Genomic DNA, 25,586 nt, shown 5'->3' on the forward strand with positions numbered 1-25,586 from the left:
TACGCCAGTTGGGAGCCTAACATGAGAATGTCTTTACCTAATAAAACGAGTCTGTAAAGACGAGAAGACAAGACTGCTCCTTTAAATAAGCAAAGACCAGTGCAAGACTATGAAGATTATGAAGAATCAGTCAAACATAACCCCACAAAAAAAAAAAGAAAAAAGAAATCCCTAATATAGAGCCATTAAGTGGCCCTAAAATAATGAAGATCCATGTGCTACTTGAAAAAAATTCAAAATAATTGTGTTTGTTTGTCTGTTTTGACAGTCTCGCTCTCTCGCCCAGGCTGGAATACAGTGGTGTGATCTCAGTTCACTGCAACCTCCACTTCCCAGGTTCAAGTGATTCTCCTGCCTCAGCCTTCAAAGTAGCTGGGATTACAGGCATGCACCACCACACCCAGCTAGTTTTTGTATTTTTAGTAGAGACAGGGCTTCACCATGTTGGCCAGGCTAGCCTCAAACTCCTGACCTCAGGTGATCCACCCACTTCAGCCTCCCAAAGTGCTGGGATTACAGGCGTGAGCCACTGCACCCAGCAAAAATTCAAAATAATTGTCTAAAAAAAAAGCTAAATAAGCTTCAAGGAAACACAGATAAACGACAAAATGAAATTGGGAAAACAATACATGAACAAAATTAGAAGTTCAATAAAGAAATAAAAAACACAAAAATTCTGGCTCTAAAAAGTAAAATAATTGCACTGAGAATTTTCGTGTACAGCTTCAATGCAAGACTCAGTCAAGCAGAAGAAAGAATGAGTGAACTCTAAGACAAATTATTTGAAATTATCATTAGATGAACAAAATCAAAAAGGATGGAAAAAGTGAAGAGAGCCTGTGGAACTTATGGAAAATCGTCAAGCAAACCAATGTATGCATTATAGAAATCTCAGAAGAAGAAAAGAGAGAAAGAGATAGAAATAGTATTTAGAGAAACAATGGCTGAAAACTTTTCACATCTAGGTAGAGAAATTAACATCCACATTCATGAAGCCCAAATATTCAAAACCCAAATAGGTAAACACCAAGACAAATTATAATTAAATTGTCAAATGTCAAAGACAGAATTTGGGGATTCAGAGGTTTTTTTTAATGATTGTCTCTCCTTTAAGTATTCATATCCCTCTGTGAATGAGTAATAAATATGCATTTGAGAAATAAAATTGTATATATTTCAGGTGTACAGCTTGATGTTTTGATATGTATACACATTGTGAAAAATTGCCACAATTAAGTTATTTATCATATTTATTAAAATGTCACAATTGGCGGGGTGCAGTGGCTCACACCTGTAATCCCAGCACTTTGGGAGGCCAAGGCAGGCAGATCACAAGGTCAGGAGATCGAGACCATCCTGGCTAACATGGTGAAACCCCGTCTGTACTAAAAATACAAAAAATTAGCTGGGCATGGTGGCGGGCACCTGTAGTGCCAGCTACTCGGGAGACTGAGGCAGGAGAATGGCGTGAACCCAGGAGGCGGAGGTTGCAGTGAGCTGAGATCGTGCCACTGCACTCCAGCCTGGCGACAGAGTGAGACTCCGTCTCAAAAACAAAAAATGTCACAATTATTTATGATATTTATTACCTCAAATAATTATTATTTTCTTTGCTTTTTGGGGGGTGAGAACATGTAGATCTACTCTTTTACCAAATTTCAAGTATACAATGTTGTATATTGTTAACTATATTCACATTGCCATACATTAGATTTTCAGAACTTACTGATTTTGCAAACTGAATCTTTGCATACCCTGACCTATATCACAAAGAGAATTTTGAAAGCAGCAAGAGAAAAAGATCTTGTCCCATATATGGGAGGCTGCGTAAGACTATCAATGGATTTCTCAACAGAATCTTGCAGATCAAGAAACAGAGGGATGATTCAATGTACTGGAAGAAAGAGAAAGACCAAAAGGAATACTTTACCCCAGAAAAGCTGTCCTTTAAGAATAAAGGATGGGCTGGGCCAGGTGGCTCACACCTGTAATCCCAGCACTTTGGGAGGCTGAGGCAGGCAGATCACCTGAGGTCAGGAGTTCAAGACCAGCCTGGCCAACATGGCAAAACCCCGTCTCTACTAAAAATACAAAAATTAGCCAATGTGATATAGGGTGCCTGTAATCCCAGCTACTCAGCAGGCTGAGGCAGGAGAATTGCTTGAACCCAGGAGGTAGAGGTTGCAGTGAGCCGAGGCCATGCCATTGTACTCCAGCCTGGGCAACAAGAGCAAAACACTGTCCTGGAAAAAAAAAAAAAAAGAATAAAGAACAATGCTGCCCTCTGATCTTTTCAGCTGTGGCCTGGCACCCTTCTGAGAGCCCGGCTCCCAGATACTTGCAATCTGCCCTGGCACTGCTGTCATTTTAGCATTCTGCAGTTGCCTGAGCACTCTTCCTGCCCCTGCCTAAGTTTTCTGCCAGCTGTGTGGGGGCCAGCCTGCCCCTCTCTATCACAGCCAGCACCTGAACCCTGGGTACCTGAGGACACATATGGCAGCCTGTTTCTGATCCAGTCCCTCCAGTACTTATGCATGCCATCCAGAGCACCATATAGGGATCTGAGAATCAAGAAAATGGCTAGCCCAGTACACCATTGGCACCTGGTCGCTCTCTCTGGAGACTAAGGCTGTGCTGACCCAGCTAGCCAACACTGCAACAGCTGAAATCCACCCTCATGTGCTGAAAGGTGAAGCTGCTTCCCCTTTGTACACAAAGGAGCAGCATTCCTGCATGAGAGAACAGGCAAGCCACAGGGCTGTCTGTATTGGGCTGAGGGAAGAGGTCCTACCCTGAGGTTGCTCCTATGAAGAGCCACAAGACAGGCATTTTCAATGGCTCTTGGCTATGTTATGACCTAGAGATAGATGACTGGGTCTGTATGAACTGAGAGTCATGAACTCTGGGACAGGGGTAGGATAGGGAAACAGATCATGTTCCTACCTACACAGGAGGTAGAGCTGGTACAGCTCTTCCCTCCCTACAGAGACCTGTGAGCATTTCACCAGGAGCTGCACCAGCCACCCTCTAAAGGCTACTGTTCACATTCATCATTGAGATGTTGGTGTGTAAGCTTTGTGGTCCAGCTCTGCCCAGCTGTGTCTTCCCCTCTGGGCTGAACAGGCAACTCAGAGTCTAGGCATTACATAGACCAGTCTATCACCTGAAACAACAGACAGGAAATCACAGTAAACAAAGATCAAACACACACCATCTGCTTCTGCCATAGCTGGCTCTTACTCATAAGTGCCACTTACTGGCATGGAGGTTAAACTACACAAATCAATAAAAAGTCTACTGACAGAAGGGCACAGGGCTAAAGAAACAAAGCCAAAGCCCCCTACCCAATATATGCTGTAGTTACACCCACAAGGAGGAAAAACCCCATCTAAATTAAAGTAAATTCAAAAATAAGAAGTGACAACTTTCCCAGATGAGAAGAAACCATCATAAGAAGTTTGGCATCATGAAGAAAAAAAAAAAGCAGAATGTTTTGACACTACCAAAGGACACACTAGCTCTCTCGCAATGGATCCTAACCAAAATGAAAATTCTGAAATGAAAGATAATGAATTCAAAATATGGATTATAAGGAAGTTCAATGAGCTCCAAGACAAAGCTGAAAATCAACACAAAGATACCAGAACAATGCAGAATGTGAATGAAGTACAGATATCTTAAAATAAAAACAATGGAATTTCTGGAAATGAAAAACACACTGAAGGGTTGGGTTACAGATGAAAGCTTTTTTTTTTTTTTTTTTTTTTTCTTTTTGAGACAGAGTCTCGCTCTGTCGCCCAGGCTGCAGTGCAGTGGCGCGATCTCGGCTCACTGCAAGCTCCGCCTCCCGGGTTCACGCCATTCTCCTGCCTCAGCCTCCTGAGTAGCTGGGACTACAGGCACCCACTACTACACCCGGCTAATTTTTTGTATTTTTAGTAGAGGTGGGGTTTCACCGTGTTAGCCAGGATGGTCTCGATCTCCTGACCTCGTGATCTGCCCATCTCGGCCTCCCAAAGTGCTGGGATTACAGGCATGAGCCACCGCACCCGGCCAGATGAAAGCTTTAACAATAGGCTAGACTAAGCAGAAGACAGACAGAAAATAGGATCCCAGTGCCTTTTGGCTTGTAAACTTTCTTCTGAGAAGTCGGCTGTTAGTCTAATGTGATTTCCTTTATAGGTGATTTGAAAATTGTCTCTTGCTTCTTTCAGAGTATTTTCCTTCAAGTTGCCTTTGGATAGTCTGGTGAAGTTCATCTTGCAAAGTATTTTCAGGTATTTTCCAAGCTTCTCGTATCTGGATGTGCACCTCTCTAGCAAGGCCAAGACAATTTTTCTGATTATTCCCTCAAATATGTTTCCAATCTTTTTACCTTTTCCTCTTCTCTCTCAGAAATGCCTACAACTCATAAGTTTGGTTGCTTTACATAATTTCCGATTTATTGAACTCTTATTTATTTAAATTTACTTTTTTTTTTTGTCTGTGTTAGTTCAAAAAACCTGTTTTGTTTTTTGAAAAGATAGGAAAATTGATATGGTGCTAGGCCGGACACGGTGGCTCACGCCTATAATCCTAGCACTTTGGGAGGCCAAGACAGGTGGATCGCCTGAGCTCAGGAGTTCCAGATCAGCCTGGGCAAGATGGTGAAACCCCGTATCTACTAAAATACAAAAAATTAGCTGTGCATGGTGGCAGGTGCTTGTAATCTCAGTTACTCAGGAGGCTGAGGCATGAGAATTGCTTGAACCTGGGAGGCAGAGGTTGCAGTGAGCCAAGATCGTGCCACTGAACCCCAGCCTGAACAACAAAGCAAAACTCTGTCTCAAAAAAAAAAAAAGAAAGAAAGAAAATTGATATGGTGATAGCTAGATTAACCAAGAAAAAAGAGAAAAGATTCAAGTAAGCACAAGCACAATCAGAAGTGATAAAAGTGACATTACAACTGATACCACAGAAAACAAAAGATCATCAGAGACTAATATGAATATCTCTATGCATACAAACTAGAAAACCTAGATAAAATGGTTAAATTCATCCCTCCCTGCTCGGATGTGGCTGGAGCTGGAGGCGCAGAGGGCCAGAGATGCTGCAGACCTTCGACCCAGAGCAGCTTGGAGGCAGTGAATAACAGCTCTTCAAGTCTGCAACAAAAAATGGCCTCTTCCAGAGAATTGTTTGAACCTGGGAGGCAGAGGTTGCAGTGAGCCGAGATAGCGCCACTGCGCTCCAGCCTGGGCGACAGAACGAGACTCCATCTCAAAAAAAAAAAAAAAAAAAAAAAAGCCTCTTCATAGCTTAAATTACAAAAGTAAACTAAAAGACTTACATGCTTTTGGCCAGGCGCGGTGGCTCACGCCTGTAATCCCAGCACTTTGGGAGGCCGAGGCGGGCGAATCACGAGGTCAGGAGATCGAGACTATCCTGGCTAACACGGTGAAACCCCGTCTCTACTGAAAATACAAAAAATTAGCCGGGCGTGGTGGCGGGCGCCTGTAGTCCCAGCTACTCAGGAGGCTGAGGCAGGAGAATGGCGTGAACCCGGGAGGCGGAGCTTGCAGTGAGCAGAGATCGCGCCACTGCACTCCAGCCTGGGCGACAGAGCGAGACTCTGTCTCAAAAAAAAAAAAAAAAAAAAGGACTTACATGTTTTTTTCTTTACTCCAACTCATTCCTTACATGTAGGCTCAATCTTTTCAGTATTTGCTTTACCGGTTCAGCAAAAGCCAGGAAATACAACTTTGTGGTAATCAGAATGTTATCCAACTGTATATTGTTTGTTTTTTGTTTTTTTTTTTGAGACGGAGTCTCGCTCTGTGGACCAGGCTGGAGTGCAGTGGCGCGATCTCGGCTCACTGCAAGCTCCGCCTCCTGGGTTCACGCTATTCTCCTGCCTCAACCTCCCGAGTTGCTGGGACTGGAGGCGCCTGCCACCACACCTGGCTAATTTTTTGTATTTTTAGTACAGAAGGGGTTTCATGGTGTTGGCCAGGATAGTCTCGATTTCCTGACCTCATGATCTGCCTGCCTTGGCCTCCCAAAGTGTTGAGATTACAGGGGTGAGCCACTACGCCCAGCCCCAACTGTATATTGTTTACCTTATTGTAAATATTGGTGAACAGTGGTCAATAATAGTTTTATATTCCTTTAAAAAAAAAAAAAGAAAATGGGTAAATACCTGGAAACATACAACCTCCTAAGACTAAACCAGGAAAAAATAGATATCCTAAATAGACCAATAACAAGTAATGAAATTGACTCACTAATAAAATAATTTCAAACAAATAAAAACAAGAACAGATAGGTTTACAGCCAAATTTTGCCAGAAGTATAATGAAGAGCTGGTACCAATCTTACTGAAACTATTCCAAAAATTTATGGAATTTTTGGATTGGAAGAATCAACATCATTACAAAGACCACACTAACTAAAGCAATGTACAAATTAAACGCAATTCCTATCAAATTACCAATATCATTTTTTCACAGAATTAGAAAAAACGATCCTAAATACCATATGGAACCAAAAAAGCATTCAAATAGCCAAAGTACTTCTAAGCAAAAAGAACTAAGTCAGAGGCATCATGTGTCTGACTTCAAATTATACTATAATGCTATACTAAAAAAAACAGTATGGCATTGGTACAAAAACAGACAGATTAATGGAATGGAATAGAGAGTCCATTGCTAGGAAGGATACAGCTTAAAAAGGGAGAAAAAAATTGTGAAAGAAAAGAGAATAAAGAACCAATAATAAAATCACATGCCTACAACCAAGTGATGTTTGACAAAGTTGGCAAAAATAAACAGTGGGGAAAGGGCATTCTATTCAATAAATGGTGCTGGGAAAATTGGCTACCCATAGGCAAAAGAATGAAACTGAATTCCCATTTCTCATCATATACAAACTTTAACTCAAGATGTATTAATGACTTAAATGAAAGACCAGAAGCTATAAAAATCCTAGCAGAAAATTTAGGAAAAACTCTTCTAGATATTGGCCTAGGAAAATAATTCATAACTTAGACCTGAAAAGCAAATGCAACAAAACCAAATATACACAAATGGGACTTAAACTAAAGAGCACAGCAAAAGAAATAATCAACAGAGTAAACAGACAACCTACACAATAAGAACAAAATACTTGCAAACTTTGCATCTGACAAAGAACTAATATCCAGAATCTAAAAAGAACACAAACAACTCAACAACAACAAAGAATAAACAACCTCATTAAAAAAGACCGCAAAGGATATGAACAGACATTTCTCAAAAGAAGACATACAAGTGGCCACCAAACATATGAAAAATTGCTCAACATCACCAATCATCAGAGAAATGCAAATTAAAACCACAATAAAGGCAGGGCGCAGTGGCTCACACCTGTAATCCCAGCACTTTGGGAGGCCAAGGCAGGTGGATCACCTGAGGTCAGGAGTTCAAGACCAGCCTGACCAATATGGTTAAACCCCATCTCTACCAAAAATACAAAAATTAGCTGGGCATGGTGGCAGGCACCTGTAATCCCAGCTACTCGGAGGCTGAGGCAGGGGAATCTCTTGAACCCAGGAGGCAGAGGTTGCAGTGAGATGAGATCATACCACTGAACTCCAGCCTGAGTGACAGGGCGAGACTCTGTCTCAAACACACACACACACACACATACACACACACACAAAGATATAAACACAACAGATGTTGGTGTGGATGCAGAGAATAATGAATGCTTATTCGCTGTTGGTGGGTCCATAACAACCTCTATGAAAAACAGCATAGAGATTTCTCGAAACACTAAAAATAGAGCTACCATTCGACCCAGTGATTATACTACTAGGCATCTGAAAGAAAAGAAATAATTATATAAAAAAGTCACTTTCACTCACGTGTATTACATTCCTACTCATAATAGTAAAGTCATGGAATTAACCTAAATGTCCATTAATAGTGGACTGGATTTATTTTAATATGGTATATATACACCATGGAATACTATGCAGCCATAAAAATGAAATCATGCTCTGTGCAGTAACATGGATGGAGCTGGGGGCCATTATCCTAAGTGAAATAACTCAGAAACAGAAAATCAAATACCACATGTTCTCATAAGCAGGAGCTAAACAATGAGTACACAAGGACATAAAGATGGAAACAATAGATAGTGAGACTCCAAAAGGGAGAGATTGGGAGGAGGCCAATGGTCAAAAAATTATCTATTGGTAGTGAGATGTGATCACGCCACCGCACACCAGCCAGGGCAACAGAGCGAGATCATGTCTCAAAAAAAAATGATCTGTTGGGTACAATATTTACTATTTCAGGATAGTTACACTAGAAGCCAAACCTCACCATTATGCAATATATCTATTTGACAAATATGCACTTATACCCTCTGAATCTAAAATAAAAAAAGAAGGAAGTTTATAGTAGTAAACACCTACATCTTTTTTTAAAAAAAGATCTCGCCTGTGTGGTGGCTCACAACTGTAATCCCAGCACTTTGTGAGGCCGAGGCAGGCAGATTGCCCAAGGTCAGGAGTTCGAGAAAGCCTGGCTAACATGGTGAAACCCCATCCCACTAAAAATACAAAAAAATTAGCCGGATGTGGTGGCGCGCGCCTGTAGTCCCAGCTACTTGGGAGGCTGACGGAGAAGAATCACTTGAACCTGGGAGGCAGAGGTTGCAGTGAGCTGAGATTGCGCCACTGCACTCCAGCCTGGGCAACAGATGGAGACTCCGTCTCAAAAAAAAAAGATCTCAAATAAACAACCTAACTTTACACACACACAAACACACACACACACAAATAGCAGAAGGAAAGAAATAACAAAGATTAGAGCATAAATAAATGAAATAGAGAATAAAAAAAGTTTTAATCGGCCAGGCACAGTGGCTCACACCTGTAATCCCAGCAGATCTCTTGAGGCCAGGAGTTTGAGACCAGCCTGGCCAACATGGTGAAACCCTGTCTGTACGAAAAACACAAAAATTAGCCAAGTGTGGTGGCATGCTCCTCTAATCCCAGCTACTTGGGAGGCTGAGGCAGGAGAATCGCTTGAAGCCGGGAGATAGAGCTTACAGTGAGCCGAGATTGTGCCACTGCACTCCAGCTTGGGCAACAGAGTGAGACTCTGTCTCAAAAAAGAAAACAAAACAAAAAATTAATCAATGAAGGTAAGAGTTGATTTGGGGAAAAAAAACTCAAAATCAAAGCCCTTACTTAGACTAAGAACAAAAAGAGAGAATATGTTAATAAAATAAGAAATGAAAGAGAAGACATTACAACTTATTACAGAAGTTTATTTCTTACAGAAATAAACAGAATTATAAGGGACTATTATGAACAATTATACACCAACCAATTTGACAACTTAGAAGAAATGGTAAAATTACTAGAAACATATAAACTACCAAGATGGAATGAAGAATAAATAGAGAGCTTAAAGAGACCAATAACAAATAGAGAAACTAAAGAAGTAATTTTTCAAAACTCCAAAATATAGCCTAGGACCAGATTACTTCATGGGTAAATTCTACCAAACTTTCAAAGAAAATTTAATATAAAACATCCTCAAATTCTTTGAAAAAATAGAAAAAAGAGGTAACACCTTCAGAGTCATTTTATGAGGCAGCATCCCCTTGATATCAAAGCAAGAAAACACACTTTCAAGAAGAAAATTATAGGCCAATATCCTTGAGGAACATGGTGTATGAATTAAATCTAAATAAATCTGTTTACAAAGAATCGATTCTCAGCAGAAGCTTTTCAAAACTAAAAAAATTAAAAATTCTCACACTGGATTCTGGATAAACACTCATTTCTAGCCTCTTTGTCAGATATGTTACTGAAACTTACACTAACTGAGGAGTTCGCTTGAGCAGCAGTTTCTTCATCTGTTGGGAGCTGATATATCTGGATGCCATTGCTAATCAATTCACTCATTATCTTACTCTTAAACGTCTGTAAATCATTTTTAGAAATTGTGTCTGCTTTGGCAATCAGTGGTATAATATTCACCTATTAAGAAAGAAGACAAACAAAATCTCATCATTGTTCACCCACAGTTTTTTTGTTTTTTGTTTTTTGTTTTGAGACGGAGTCTCGCTTTGTCGCTCAGGCTGGAGTGCAGTGGCGCGATCTCGGCTCACTGCAAGCTCCGCCTCCCGGCTTCACGCCACTCTCCTGCCTCAGCCTCCCGAGTAGCTGGGACCACAGGCACCCGCCACCACGCCCGGCTAATTTCTTTTTGTGTTTTTAGTAAAGACGGGGTTTCACCGTGTTAGCCAGGATGGTCTCAATCTCCTGACCTCGTGATCCGCCTGCCCCGGCCTCCCAAAGTGCTGGGATTACAGGCGTGAGCCACTGCGCCCGGCCATCCTGTAGTTTTTATAGTAAAGCCTTCACAATCTCTGACAACAAATTGCATAACTAGGTAATCACTGGCTGTCATGCTTTTCTTAAAAATTATTTTCCAAAATTATCAATACTTTTGAAGATTCATCTTTTATCCAAATTCAGGTTTAGAAGTCTCAACCTTGTTTCTCTTCTAAAAATCCCTTATACCTCTACACATATGGAGTTAGTAAAATGTAAATAGTAGGACAATGTAAATTATTTTATTTATTTATTTATTTATTTTTGAGACGGAGTCTCGCTCTGTTGCCCAGGCTCTGGAGTGCAGTAGCACGATCTCGGCTCACTGCAAGCTCCGCCTCCCAGGTTCACGCCATTCTCCTGCCTCAGCCTCCCGAGTAGCTGGGACTACAGGCGCCCGCCACCACGCCCGGCTACTTTCTGGTATTTTTAGTAGAGACGGGGTTTCACCATGTTAGCCAGGATATTCTCGATCTCCTGACCTCGTGATCCGCTCGCCTCAGCCTCCCAAAGTGCTGGGATTACAGGCCTGAGCCACCGTGCCTGGTCTATTTAATTTATTTTCAATTTTATTTCTTATTAAGCTGAGTGATAAAAGACAAATTGAAAGAACTTTCCTCAAAATTGTGGAAGGGATTTTGTCTTTCTACTTTTTACATCACTTCTTCCATCAATCAATCTTAATTAATGTCCCATTTTCACTCTCTTGCCCCACCTAGATGTGTTTGCAGATAGATTTGCTATTGTTTTTCAAAGACCACCTAAAAAGAATATAGATATTTTTGATTACCATATTCTTTCTTTTTTTGAGGCGGAATCTTGCTCTGTCGCCCAGGCTGGAGTGCAATGGCACAATCTAGGCTCACGGCAACGTCTGCCTCCCGGGTTCAAGCAAGTCTCCTGCTTCAGCCTCCTGAGTAGCTGGGATTACAGGCGCCCGCCACCATACCCGGCTGATTTATGCATTTTTAGTAGAGACAGGGTTTCACCATGTTGGCCAGGCTAGTCTCGAACTCCTGACCTCAGGATACAACCACCTCAGCTTCCCAAAGTGTTGGGATTACAGGCATGAGCCCCCACACCTGGCCCGGTTACCATATTCTAAAGGCCGTGTGTGTATGTATGTGTGTGCGTGTGTGTGTGTGTGTGTGTATAAGAACACCTTGCAAACAAATATGTTCATTTTTCTTTTGTAAAAAGACATAATTTCCACATTGAAAGTTAAACATTTGCATATTTGAGGTTGAATTTTTACCCACAAAGTTTTTTCCTAGTGCTTCAATATGAGCACTCCTGCCTTTTGCATTTGCACTTAAATAACTAAACTTTTTAGGAAATAACAATATACAAAATTATATAATATTTTATTACTGTTAAAATATCTTATTAAATTATAACTCCACAAAATCAATATCTGTAATATAGTAGAAATACATAAATATAAATTTTAGGCAGACTGCTTTTGTTTTAGATTGCTCAAAACACATTTTTAAAAAAATCCATGGACAGGCCGGGCGCAGTGGCTCACGCCTGTAATCCCAGCACTTTGGGAGGCCAAGACTGGCAGATCACCTGGGGCCAGGAGTTCAAGACCAGCCTGCCCAACATGGACAAACCCCGTCTCTACTAAAAATGCAAAATTAGCCAGGCGTGGTGGCTCATGCCTGTAATCCCAGCTACTTAGGAGGCTGAGGCAGGAGAATCGCTTGAACCCAGGAGGCAGAGGTTGCAGTGAGCCGAGATTGCGCCATTGCACTCCAGCCTGGGCAACAAGAGCGAAACTCCGTCTCAACAACAACAACAACAACAAAAAGAGTGTATATTCCTGACTATTGAATGTACTACTAATTAAGAACTTGAAGCAGCTCTTAATTTAACTAGAAATCTAATTTATTTCAACTACTTAATGACATCTGAGATTAAGTACAAAGTCTCTTTTCAGTTTGAACAATATATAGTAAAAGTTGAGACTCCTTGGATAAAAGGAACCCAACTTAGAACTTTTTCTCTCTTCAACTAAATAAAGATGTCTTCAACTAATTTAAGTTGAAGACAGGATGTTTTGTTAGGGCTGAGTGCAGAAAAGAATCTGATAATATGACAATTTCCTTTATATGTATATTGCCCTTCTATATTTAAAAAAGAAAATATACTTTTAACCTTTTTTTTTTTTGAGAGAGAGAGAGAGAGGGTCTTGATCTGTGGCCCTGTCTGCAGTGCGGTGGCATGATCACAGCTCACTGCAGCCTCAACCTCCCGGGCTGAAGCAATCCTCCCACCTCAGCCTCCTGAGTAGCTGGAACTACAGGCACATGCTGCCATGCCTGGCTATTTTTTTGTATTTTTTGTAGAGACAGGGTCTCACTATGTTGTTCTAGCTGGTCTCAAACTTCCAGGCTCAGGCAATCCTCCCTCCTCAGCCTCCCAAAGTGCTGGGATTACAGGCGTGAGCCACCATATCTGGCCCTTCTAAATTTTTTATGAAAAATAATTTTAGACTTATGGAAGAGTTGCATGAATATTACAGAGAAAGAAATTGAGGCATCATAATTTTCCCAAAGCCACACAGTGAGCAAGTAACAGGGTCAGGTTTGTGAAAGCAGGCAGCTTGAACCCACTACCCATGCTTTTTTATTTATTTATTTATTTGGAGACAGAGTTTCACTCTTGTTGCCCAGGCTGGAGTGCAATGGCGTGATCTCGGCTCACCGCAACCTCTGCCTGCGGGTTCAAGCAATTATCCTGCCTCAGCCTCCCGAGTAGCTGGGATTACAGGCATGTGCCACCATGCCCAGCTAATTTTGTATTTTTTAGTAGAGACAGGGTTTCACCATGTTGGTCAGGCTGTTCTCAAACTCCTGACCTCAGGTGATCCACCTGTCTCGGCCTCCCAAAGTGCTGGGATTACAGGGTGAGCCCTGGCTCCCAGCCCTCCCCATGCTTTTAATCACAGAAAGCGCTAGACATTTTTCCCAAGGTCACAGACACCTAGCAAGTGATAAAGCAAATATTCAAAAGCTGCTTCCACTGACATGTCCTGTGACCTTTACGTATTCAAAAATTAAAATTCCTTCTGTATGGATAAATCTACAACATTGCATGTTCTGAGCTTCATAAACATTCAACGGACTGATTTTCTGTACAATAAAACCGAACTACAAAAAACTGCTGAATAATTAGAAAAATTAATCAAATGAACAGAGTCTCATATCGATTTTGAGATTTTACTGAAGCCATGGGGCTTAAGCAGCCTATTGAAAGGAAGTCCTCATGTGTCCCAGGTTTTTGCTGGAAAGAATTATGCTTTTCTTAGCTGTTTCTATATAACAAGCAGTAGCTGCCTGCAGGCTCTTGTATTCTGAATCCTGTCTGATATGATCTGTAACCAGGATCACAAAAGCTTTCTGTTTCACACCATCAGTGGTACTAGTCAAACATCAGTGGGATTATTTCACAGTATCATATAGTAAATTTTATTTTAAAAATACAGGCATCCCCCATTTTCCACAGTTTCTCTTTGTTCCTTTTCTTTCCTTCTTTTTTACTTCCTTCCCTCCTTCTTTCTTTTCTTCCTTCCCTCCCTCCCTCCCTCCCCCCTCCCTTCCTCCCTCCCTTCCTTCCTTTCTTTCTCTCTTTCTCTCTTTCGCTCTCTTTTCTTTCAACGGGGACTTGCTCTGTTGCCCAGGCTGGAATTGCAGTGACATGATCTTGGCTCACAGCAGCCTGGAACTCCTGGGCTCAAGCAATCCCACAGGTGCACACCACCATGCCTGGCTAATTTTTCTATTTTTTTGTAGAGATGGGGTCTCACTACATTGCCCAGGCTGGTCTTGAGCTCCTGAGCTCAAGCGATGCTCCTGCGTTAGCCTCCCAAAGTGCTGAGATTACAGGCATGAGCCACAGAGCCCAGCCCAGTTTCACTTTCCACAATTTCCCATAATCAACAGCAGTCCAAGTATATTAAATGAAAAATTCTAGAAATACGCAATATACAAGTTTTAAATTGCATGCAATTCTAAATACTGTGATGAAATGTCATGTTGACCCACTCCTTCTCACCCTGGATATGAATTATCTCACTATTCACCTCATTTTATCTCAACACATAGGCATTGTATTATCTCGCATCATCATAAGAAGAGTGAGTACAGTATAATAAGATATTATGAGGCCAGGCGTGGTGGCTCACACTTGTAATCCCAGCACTTTGGGAGGCTGAGGCAGGCAGATCATCTGAGGTTAGGAGTTTGAGAACAGCCTGGCCAACATGGGGAAACCCCATCTGTACTAAAAGTACAAAAAATTAGCCGGGCGTGGTAGCGGGCACCTGTGATCCCAGCTACTCGGGAGGCTGAGGCAGGAGAATCACTTGAATCCGAGAGGCAGAGGTTGCAGTGAGCCGAGATTGTGCCACTGCACTCCAGCCTGGGCAACAAGAGCAAAACTCTGTCTCAGACAAAAAAAAAAAAAAAGATATTTTGAGAGACACAGGTAACTTTCACATAACTTTTAGTACAGTGTATTGTTATAATTGTTCTATTTTATTATTAGTTACTATTGTTAGCTTCAGTCTGCATCTAAGAAACTAACAATAATAACTAATAATAAAAGAGAACTGCATCTCATTTATAAATAAAACTTTATGATAGGTATGTATGCATAGAAAAAAACAGTATATATCAGGCTCTGTACCATGCATGCTTTCAGGCATCCACTGGGGATCTTGTAACTTACTCCCAAGGGTGCTACTCTATAGGCAAATGGCCATGATCTGGGAGGTAAGTCAAGGTTGAAATCTATCAAATGTGAATTGTCTCCCCCAGCAACCAAAAAATTTGTATGTTGAAGCCTCAACCCCCCAGTACCTCAGAATGTGACCTCAACTGAGATAAAGCCTTCAAAGAAGTGATTAAAAAGTGAGACTGGGTCAGGTGCGATGGCTCACGCCTGAAATCCCAGCACTTTGGGAGGCCAAGGTGGGCAGATCACCTGAGATTAGGAGTTTGAGACCAGCCTGGCCAACATGGTGAAACCTCGTCTCTACTAAAAATACAAAAATTAGCTGGGTGTAGTGGTGCATGCCTGTAATCCCAGCTACCCAGGAGGCTGAGGCAGGAGAATCCCTTGAACCTGGGAGACGGAGGTTGCAGTGAGCCAAGATCACACCACGGCACTCCAGCCTGGGCATTAAAAAAAAAAAAGTGAGACTGTTACAGTGGGGCCCAACCTAAACTGACTGGCACCCTTATAAGAAGATAAAATGTGAGGTCGGGCACAGTGACTCACGCCTGTAATCCCAACACTTTGGGAGGCCGAGGTGGGTGGATCACCTGAGGTCAGGAGTTCAAGACCAGCCTGGCCAACATGGTGAAACTCATCTCTACTAAAAATACAAAAAATTAGCCGGGTGTGGTGGTGGGCGCCTGTAATCCCAGCTACTCAGGAGGCTAAGATAGGAGAACTGCTTGAACCCAGGAGGCAGAGGCTACAGTGAGCTGAGATTGCACCACTGTACTCCAGCCTGGGCAACAAAAGCGAAACTCCGTCTTGGAAAAAAAAGACAAAATGTGGACACCCAGGAGACACCAGGAAAAACACCATGTGAGAACACAGAGATAAGGTGGTCATCTGCCAGACAAGGACAGAGATTTCAGAAGAAAGCACATCTTCTGACACCTTGATCTTGGACTTCTGTCCTCTAAGACTGTAGGAAAATACATTTTCATTGTTTAAACCACCCAGTCTATGGCATTTTGCTATCCCAGCCCTAACACACTGATGCAAATGCCTTAAATATTAACAGAAAAAGATAATTAGGATATATACATATATTACAAAATGACAGGTACAGTCGTTCACCACATAATGGCATTTCAGTAAATGATGGGCCACACATATGATGTTGTTCCCATAATATTATAATACTGTACCTTTGCTTTTTGTGGTTGTTATTATTTATTTATTATTTATTTATTTATTTACTGACTCTTGCTCTGTCGCCCAGGCTGGAGTGCAGTGGCGCAATCTCGGCTCACTGCAACCTCCGCCTCCCTGGTTCAAGCGATTCTCCTGCCTCAGTCTCATGAGTAGCTGGGATTACAGGCACCTGCTACAACGCCCAGCTAATTTTCTGTATTTTTAGTAGAGACAGGGTTTCATGATGTTGGCCAGGCTGGTCTCGAACTCCTGACCTCAGGTGATCCGCCCACCTCAGCCTCCCAAAGTGCTGGGATTACAGGCGTGAGCCTCCGCGCCTGGCTAGAGATCTATTTATTTAATTTCTGGATTCAGGGGATATATGTGCAGGTTTGTTACTTACATATATTGAATATTAGTGAGGTTTTGGTCTCTCGTGTGCCCATCACCCAAATAGTGAGCATTGTACCCAATAGGTAATTTTTCAAATCTCAACCTCCTCCCACCCTTCCCCTTTATAAAGGGCCCAGCGTCTATTATTTGTCTAATACTGAAACTTTTTTTATGTTTAGATACACAGACAAGGCTGGGCGCAGTGGTTCGCGCTTTGGGAGGCTGAGGCGGGCAGATCACTTGAGGTCAGGAGTTCAAGACCAGCCTGGCCAACATGGCAAGACTCCATCTCTATTAAAAATACAAAAATTAGGCCGAGCACAGTGGCTCACGCCTGTAATCTCAGCATTTTGAGAGGCTGAGGTGGGTGGATCACCCGAGGTTGGGAGTTCGAGACCAGCTTGACCAACATGGGGAAACCCCGTCTCTACTAAAAATACAAAATTAGCCAGGCATGGTGGCACATGCCTGTAATCTCATCTACTCAGAAGGCTGAGGCAGGAGAATCGCTTGAACCCAGGAGGTGGAGGTTGCAGTGAGCCCAGATCACGCCATTGTACTCTGGCCTGGGCAACAAGAATGAAACTCAGCCAAAAAAAAAAAAATTAGCCGGGCATGGTGGCACAGGCCTGTCAGGCCTATAGTCCCAGCTACTTGGGAGGCTGAGGCCAGAGAATCACTTGAACCTGGGAGGCGGAGGTTGCAGTGAGCCGAGATTGTGCCACTGCACTCCAGCCTGGGAGACAGTAAGACTCCATCTCAAAATAAAATAAAATAAAATAAAATAAAATAAAATAAAATAAAATAAAATAGATACACAGATACTTACCATTGTGTTATAATTCTACAGTATTCCGTACAGTACCATGCTGTCCAGGTTTGTAGCCTAGGAGCAATAGGCCATACCATAAAAGGCTATAGCCTAGATGTGTAGTAGGCTATATCACGTAGGTATGTGTAGATACACTCTAAGATGTTTGCATAATGATGAAATCACCTAAAGATATGTAACTACACTTGCATGCAAGTGCCTTCAAGATGTATTATTATCTCAAAATTAATATTACATCATGAAAGGTTGAGACCAGGAACAATGGCTCACGCCTGTAATCCCAACAACTCTGGGAGGGCAAGGTGGGTGGATCACTTGAGCCAGAAGTTCAAGTTCAGCCTGGGCAACATAGTGACACCCTGTCTCTACAAAAAATACAAAAATTAGGCAATCTTGGTAGCACACTCCTGTCCCAGTTGCTCGGATGGCTAAGGTGGGAAGATTGCTTGAGCCCAGGAGGTTGAGGCTGCAGTGAGCTATGATGACGCCACTGCACTCTAGCCTGGGTGACAGAGCAAGACCCTGCCTCAAATACAAAAAAAAAAAAAAGAAAAAGAAGGCTGGGCACGGTGGCTCACACCTGTAATCCCAGCACTCTGGGAGGCCAAGGCGGGAGGATCACGAGGTCAGGAGATCGAGACCATCCTGGCTAACATGGTGAAACCCCATCTCTACTAAAAATACAAAAAAATTAGCCGGGCGTGGTGGCAGGTGCCTGTAGTCCCAGCTACTCCGGAGGCTGAAGCTGGAGAATGGCGTGAACTTGGGAGGCGGAGCTTGCGGTGAGATCGCACCACTGCACTCCAGCCTGGGTGACAGAAGGAGACTCCGTCTCAAAAAAAAAAAGATGGTAGATTTACCAAACATACCTTACTGTCAAGATTCTTCATTGTTAATAGATCAAGAGACTTCAGGGAATGTCCTGTAGGTGAAATGAAGTAAAGACACACGTGGACGCGAGAATCATGGTACTCAAACAAGGAACGTTTAATCTTCAGTTCTTCTTGAAGATAGGCCTCAAATTGGGCATCTATGTAGTCAACTATTGGTTGGTAGCTAAAAAAAAATTTATACATTTAGCATAACAGATTAATAAAATCTAAAGCCTGCTTTTTGACCACTTAATGAGTAGTTAACATGTATGTAAGCAGTTTGCTATAGTGATGAAGAAAAAGTTCATAACATGTCCATACAAAGATATTAATTCTAAACCAATAATAAGGCTCATGCTTTACTCTATGGTTATGTAAAATGTAAACATAGAGGAAAGCTGGGTGCATCTGACAGGGGACTAGTATCCAGAATATACAAAGAATGCAAGCAACTAAACAACAACAAGAAGAAGAACAAATAATCCCATTAAAAAGTGGGCAAAGGACATGAATAGACATTTTTCAGAACACCAAAACACAAAGCAAAACCACAATGAGATATCATCTTATCTCAGTCGGAATGGCTATTGTTAAAAAGATAAAAAATGGCCGGGCGCGGTGGCTCACGCCTGTAATCACAGCACTTTGGGAGGCCAAGGTGGGTGGATCACGAGGTCAGGAGTTCAAGACCATCCTGGCTAACACGGTGAAACCCTGTCTCTGCTAAAAATACAAAAATTATCTGGGTGTGGTGGCAGGCGCCTGTAGTCCCAGGTACTCAGGAGGCTGAGGTAGGAGAATAGCATGAACCCAGGAGACAAAGCTTACAGTGAGCCGAGATCGTGCCACTGCGCTCTAGCCTGGGCAACAGAGCAAGACTCCGTCTCAAAAAAAAGACAAAAAATAACAGGCCAAGTAGAGTGGCTCATGTCTATAATCCCAGCACTTTGGAAGGCCAAGGTAGAAGGATCACTTGAGGCCAGGAGTTTGACACCAGCCTGGGCAACATAGCAAGACCCCATCTATACAAACAATTTTTAAAATTAGCCAGGCATGGTGGCATGTCCTGTAGTCCCAGTTACTCAAGAGGCTGAGGTGGAAGGATTCACTTGAGCCTGGGAGGTCGAAGCTGCAGTGAGCCAAGCTTGTGCCACTGCACTCCAGCCTGGGTGATGGAATGAAAAACTGTCTCAAAAAATAATAATAAAAATAATTAAATAACATAATTTGGCAAGGGTACACAGAAATGGGAACCCTTAGACACTGTTGGTGGGAATGTAAATTAGTACAACATCTACGGAAAATTTGTACAAATAAAGTTAAATAAAGAAATAAGGAAATAAGCTAAAACTAATAGAAGCTATATTTAAAATTTTTTGCTATAACTGGTTAAATAAAAATCTTGTAAGAAAGTCAATTATATACAAAAGTATTAATCTTATAAGAAAAGAACATTACTTAGGAAAATATTAAAATCTGGAAGAAAAGGTATTACTTACACAAATTAGTCTATGGCAAAGGAAGTCAAATTCCTTGAAATAAGAAAACCTTTTTTAATTTAAATAAGAAAACACTCACCTGGCTTCTTTGTCTATTTGATCACCATACCCTACTGTCTCCACAACAGTCAATTTCAACTGAACATTGCTTTCCTGAAGTTCATATGTCTGAATTTGAAGTCCAACATTTGAGTAAAAATGTGAGGATTTGTTATCTTTCAAGTTAGTATTAAACAATGTGTCTATCAGTGTCGATTTTCCAATTCCAGTTTCCCCTGTAATAGACATAGAGTCAATGTCATAGGGGCATAAAGGGGCTAAGAAAAAGCAACACTTTGAATTCCTACAGTGGTTTTTAAAATCTTAGAAAGTTGAACTCATAGAAGTAGAGAGTAGAATTCTGGCTACCAGAGGCTATGGGGGAGCAGGAGAAAGGAAAGGTGGAGTAGTTGGTCAAAGGGTACAAAGTTTCTTTTTTTTTTTTTTTACTTTTATTTTAGGTTCGGAGTACACGTGCAGGTTTGTTATATCAGTAAACTCATGACATGAGGGATTGTTGTACAGATTATTTCATCACCCAGGTACTAAGCATGGTAACCAATAGTTATTTTATCTGATCCTCTCCCTCCTCCAAACCTCCACCCTCAAGTAGACACCAGTGTCTGTTATCCCCCTTTTTGTGTCCATGTGTTCTCATCATTTAGCTCCCACTTACAAGTGAGAACATGGCACATGTTCTCAGCCATAAAAAAGAAGGAGATCATGTCCTTTGCAGGAACATGGATGGAGCTGGAGGCCATCATCCTTAGCAAACCATCAGAGCTCATTGTAGCACTATTCACAGTAGCAAAGACATGGAATCAACCTAAATGTTCATCAATGGTATACTGGATAAAGAAAATATGGTACATATACACCATGGAATACTACACAGCCATGAAAAAGAATGAGATCATGTCCTTTGCAGGAACATGGATGGAGCTAGAGGCCATCATCCTTAGCAAACAGTTTCAAACAGGAGTAGAAATAAGTTTTGAGATCTATTGCACAGCAGAGTGACTATAGTCAATGTATTGTATATTTCAAAATAATCAAGAGAGTTAATTTCAAATGTCTTATCATAAAAAAATGATAAGTAAACCGGGCAATAGATACATTAATTCACTTGATTGAATCATTCCAAATTGTAAACATATAGCAAAACCTCACATTGTATCCATACATGTAAATAACTATGATTTTTCAATTAAAAATAATATTAATTTTAAAAATAAATAAAGGGTCTCAAATACTTCAAAGCCTGGGATGGCCTTGAAAGTATACATGCTAGGCCGGGCGCAGTGGCTCACGCCTGTAATCCCAGCACTCTGGGAGGCTGAGGCGGGCGGATCACGAGGTCAGGAGATCGAGACCATCCTGGCTAACATGGTGAAACCCCGTCTGTACTAAAAATACAAAAAATTAGCCGGGCGTATTGGCGGGCGCCTGTAGTCCCAGTTACTTGGGAGGCTGAGGCAGGAGAATGGCATGAACCTGGGAGGCGGAGCTTGCAGTGAACCGAGATTGCGCCACTGCACTCCAGCCTGGGCAACAGAGCGAGACTCCGTCTCAAAAAAAAAAAAAAAAAAAAAAAATATATATATATATATATATACATGCTAGCCCTGATTCTCTCAGTCATTAACATAATGGAGAAAGAAAGTATATACTAAGCTACATCAGACTTTTAAGAGCACAGGAATGTGTCAATTTTTAACAATCACTACAGGTCGAGTGTGGTGTCTCATGCCTGTAATCCCAGCACTTTGGGAAGCTGAGGTGGGCAGATTGCTTGAGCCCAGGTGGCTGAGGCTACAGTGAGCCACAATCACACCATTGCACTCCAGCCTGGGCAACAAAGTGAGAACCTGTCTCAAAAATAAAAGGATTACATAATATGGCTAAGATGAGAATCACTGTAAACATGAAGATATATTTGAATTAATAGCATCAATGTTACACTGCTTAAGATAAGTTGAAATGAACATTGGGAAAAATGAAGGAATAATTCAAATGAGGTATTTGACACTTACCCACACAGAGAATATTAAAAGTGAATCCTTGTCGGATAGATCTGCTCACCAACTGATTGGGCAAACATTCAAAACCAAAATGTCCGATCGTAGTTAAACAACGAATATTATTTTCTTTTTGCTTAAATAAAACAAAAATTTAGAGTTTTGTGTTAGAATAAAAAATGAAGTCATTTGAAAGGAAAATGATTATAGTACATCAAATAAATTAGAATTGATTATCATTTGCTTATCATACTTCAGACAAGATGCAAATATATTAAGTAAATTTGTGAAAATAGAAGTCTGTGTTCAAACACATAGATTTGGCTATTATTTTTATAAATAAAGTGAATCTATCTCTCAGCACACTCAAAGAGGCTCTGTTTCTAAATTTTAAAAGAGACGGGACAGGCACGGTGGCTCATGCCTGTAATCCCAGCACTTTGGGAGGCTGAGGCGGGCGGATCATGAGGTCAGGAGTTCGAGACCAGCCTGGCCAACATTGTGAAACTCCATCTCTACTAAAAATACAAAATTAGCCGGGCATGCTTGTACTAAAAATACAAAATTGGTGGTGCAAGCTTGTAATCCCAGCTACTCAGGAGGCTGAGGCAGGAGAATCACTTGAACCCGGGAGGGGGAGGTTGCACACCACTGCACTCCAGCCTGGGTGACAGAGTGAAACTCTGTCTCAAAAAATTAATTAATTAATTAATTAAATAGGGAATTAAGGAAATACTACAAGAAACTCTAATGTATTACTGTAACATAATAAATTATTTCTTCCATAAGAAAAAAGAAAAAAACTTTAACATCCTTTCATTCTGCTGCAGCGTATTAATATATTGAGAAAATCCCACACATGTTAATCCAGATGCTTCTCAACTTATGATGAGGCTATGTCCCAAGAAACCCCTCCTAAATTGAACATATTGTAAGTCAAAACTGCATTTAACACACATAACAAAACTGAACATTATAGCTCAGCTTTGCCTGCCTTAAACATGCTCAGAACACTTACATTAGCCTACAGTTGGGCAAAATCAACTAACACAAAGCTTATGTTATAATAAAGTATTAAATATCTCATGCAATTTATCAAATAAAGTGAAAAACAGCACTATTATAGAGTCAACAATTTAAGTTGAATGATTGTAAGCTGGAGATCCTCTACATATGTGAGGAAACCAAAATCAATTTGAAATTTTTTAAAAATCAAATGATGTATACTTCAAATTTGTTATATACCCTCTGAGGACTTGTGTTATATCAAAGAAATCTACTACTAATAACACATTCTAGAAAATTAGAAATCCATCAGTATTACACACAAAGTTACCAACTGATCATTTTTAAAAGGTTAAAAGATCATTCATTTTTTATTTCTAAGCACTTCTATTTTAAAAATGGGAATTATACAACCCCCTGCACAACTATAAACACATTAAATACCACTTTGCAATGACAGCTCAGCATACTTCACAGTTCTTAACACTATTTTATGAGGAATACAAAATACCTTTTTATCTAAATTAACCCGCTTTAAAAATGTTTTAGTATATGTGAGAATAAAGGAATTATAAATCAGTAGGAAAGATTTTAAGGTAGAAGCATCAACAATCAGCTCAGTAGATGTTGTCTACATTTATTTTGTACCTTTATAAAACAAGAACATGCTAATCGGCCTGGGAGGCAGAGGTTGCAGTAAGCTGAGATCTCGACTCACTGCAACCTCCATCACCCGGGCTCCAGCAATTTTCCAGCCTCAGCCTCTAGAAAAGCTGGGACTACATGCATGCGCCACCATGTCCAGCCAATTTTTGTATTTTTTGTAGAGAAGGGGTTTCACCATGTTGGCCAGGCTGGTCTCGAACTCCTGACCTCAGGTGATGCGCCTGCCTCGGCCTTCCAAAGTGCTGGGATTACAGGTGTGATCCACTGCACCTGGCTAATTTTTGTATTTTTGATAGAGACGGGGTCGCACCATGTTGCTCGGGCTGGTCTTGAATTCCTGAGCTCAAACAATCCTCCTGCCTTAGCCTCCAAAGGGCTGGGATTACAAGTGTGAGTCACTGAGCCCGATCTACTAACAGAGATTTTTTTTTTTTTTTTTTTGAGACGGAGTCTCGCTCTGTCGCCCAGGCTGCAGTGCAGTGGCACGATGGCTCACTGCAAGCTCCGCCTCCCGGGTTCATGCCATTCTCCTGCCTCAGCCTCCCGCGTAGCTGGGACTACAGGCACCCACCACTACGCCCGGCTAATTTTTTGTATTTTTAGTAGAGATGGGGTTTCACCGTGTTAGCCAGGATGGTCTCGATCTCCTGACCTCGTGATCCGCCCGCCTCAGCCTCCCAAAGTGCTGGGATTACAGGCGTGAGCCACCGCGCCCGGCCTACTAATAGAGATATTAAAACAGCTATTATAAATGTGCAGAGACATAAAGGAAAGTGTGCATACACAATGAGTAAAAAGACAAAAATCCCAGGAGAAAAACAAAAATTATAAAATTAAGATGAAAGCAGAAAGCATGGCCAGGCATGTTGGCTCACGCCTGAAATCCCAGCAGTTTGAGAGGCTGAGGCAGAAGGATCACTTGAGGTTAGGAGTTCGAGACCAGCCTGGCCAACATAGTGAAACCCTGTCTCTACTAAATATACAAAAATGAGCCCGGCATGGTGGCAGGAGCCTGTAATCCCAGCTACTCAGGAGGCTGAGGCAGGCGAATCCCTTGAGCCAGGGAGGCAGAGGTTGCAGTGAACTGTAATCGGACCACTGCATTCCAGCCTGGGCAACAGAGGGAGACTACATCTCAAAAATAAATAAATAAAAGCAGAAAGCAAAGAAATAGGAAATAGGTCTTAGAAAAAATTAAATAAGCAAAAATTTGCTGCTTTGAAAAGATTGATAAGATTGATAAACACCTAGCTGGACTAATAAAAACACCCAAAACAGCCAGGCATGGTGGCTCACGCCTGTAATCCCAGCACTTTGGGAGGCTGAGGCAGGGAGATCACCTGAGGTCAGGAGTTCGAGACCAGCCTGACCAACATGGAAAAATGCCGTCTCTACTAAAAATACAAAAATTAGCCGGGCATGGTGGCACACGCCTGTAATACCAGCTACTCAGGAGGCTGAGGTAGGAGAATCACTTGAACCTGGGAGGCAGAGGTTGCGGTGAGCCAAGATCGCACCACTGCACTCCAGCCTGGGCAACAGAGCAAGACTCCATCTCAAAAAAACAAAAAACAAACAAACAAAAAACACCCAAAACACAAATTGCTCATAGCAGAAGTGGGAGAACATTACTACAGACCACACAGATAACAAAATTAGACTACTGTGAACACATTGATGAACACATTTTGCCAATGATTTTGACATAACTCTTTTGCCAACAAACTTGAAAATAAATAAATTTCATTGGAAAAAAAACAAATTATAAAAATGACACAATGGGAAATAGGAAATCTAAATAGTCATATATCTATTGAAGAAATTATAGCCAAAAACCTTTCCACAAAGAAATCTTCAGGCCCTGCTGGTTTCACTATTGAATTCTATCAACAAGCAGTTAAAAGAAAAATTCACACAAACTCTCTACAAAACAGAAGAGGGGGCAATTTTTTCCAATGTATTTTATGAAACCAG

At 41.4% G+C, this 25,586-nt stretch overlaps 1 protein-coding gene across 3 annotated transcripts in view; it reads right to left on the reverse strand.

Moving 5' to 3' along the window:
* The window catches only part of SEPTIN14 (septin 14), a 72,734-nt gene that overhangs the window by 34,008 nt on the left and 13,140 nt on the right, over positions 1-25,586 (reverse strand). For all 3 annotated transcript variants that reach the window (XM_034964146.2, XM_055115970.1, XM_055115971.1), the window contains exons 3-6: positions 21,957-22,077; positions 19,964-20,159; positions 18,383-18,569; positions 9,854-10,015 (exon numbers count right to left, since the gene is read on the reverse strand). In XM_034964146.2, coding sequence (XP_034820037.2) covers positions 9,854-10,015; positions 18,383-18,569; positions 19,964-20,159; positions 21,957-22,077 — 666 coding nt within the window. The remainder of the gene's footprint in view (positions 1-9,853; positions 10,016-18,382; positions 18,570-19,963; positions 20,160-21,956; positions 22,078-25,586) is intronic.

The sequence above is a fragment of the Pan paniscus genome, chromosome 6 (genome assembly GCF_029289425.2).
Source record: "Pan paniscus chromosome 6, NHGRI_mPanPan1-v2.0_pri, whole genome shotgun sequence".
Taxonomy (NCBI): Eukaryota; Metazoa; Chordata; class Mammalia; order Primates; family Hominidae; genus Pan; species Pan paniscus.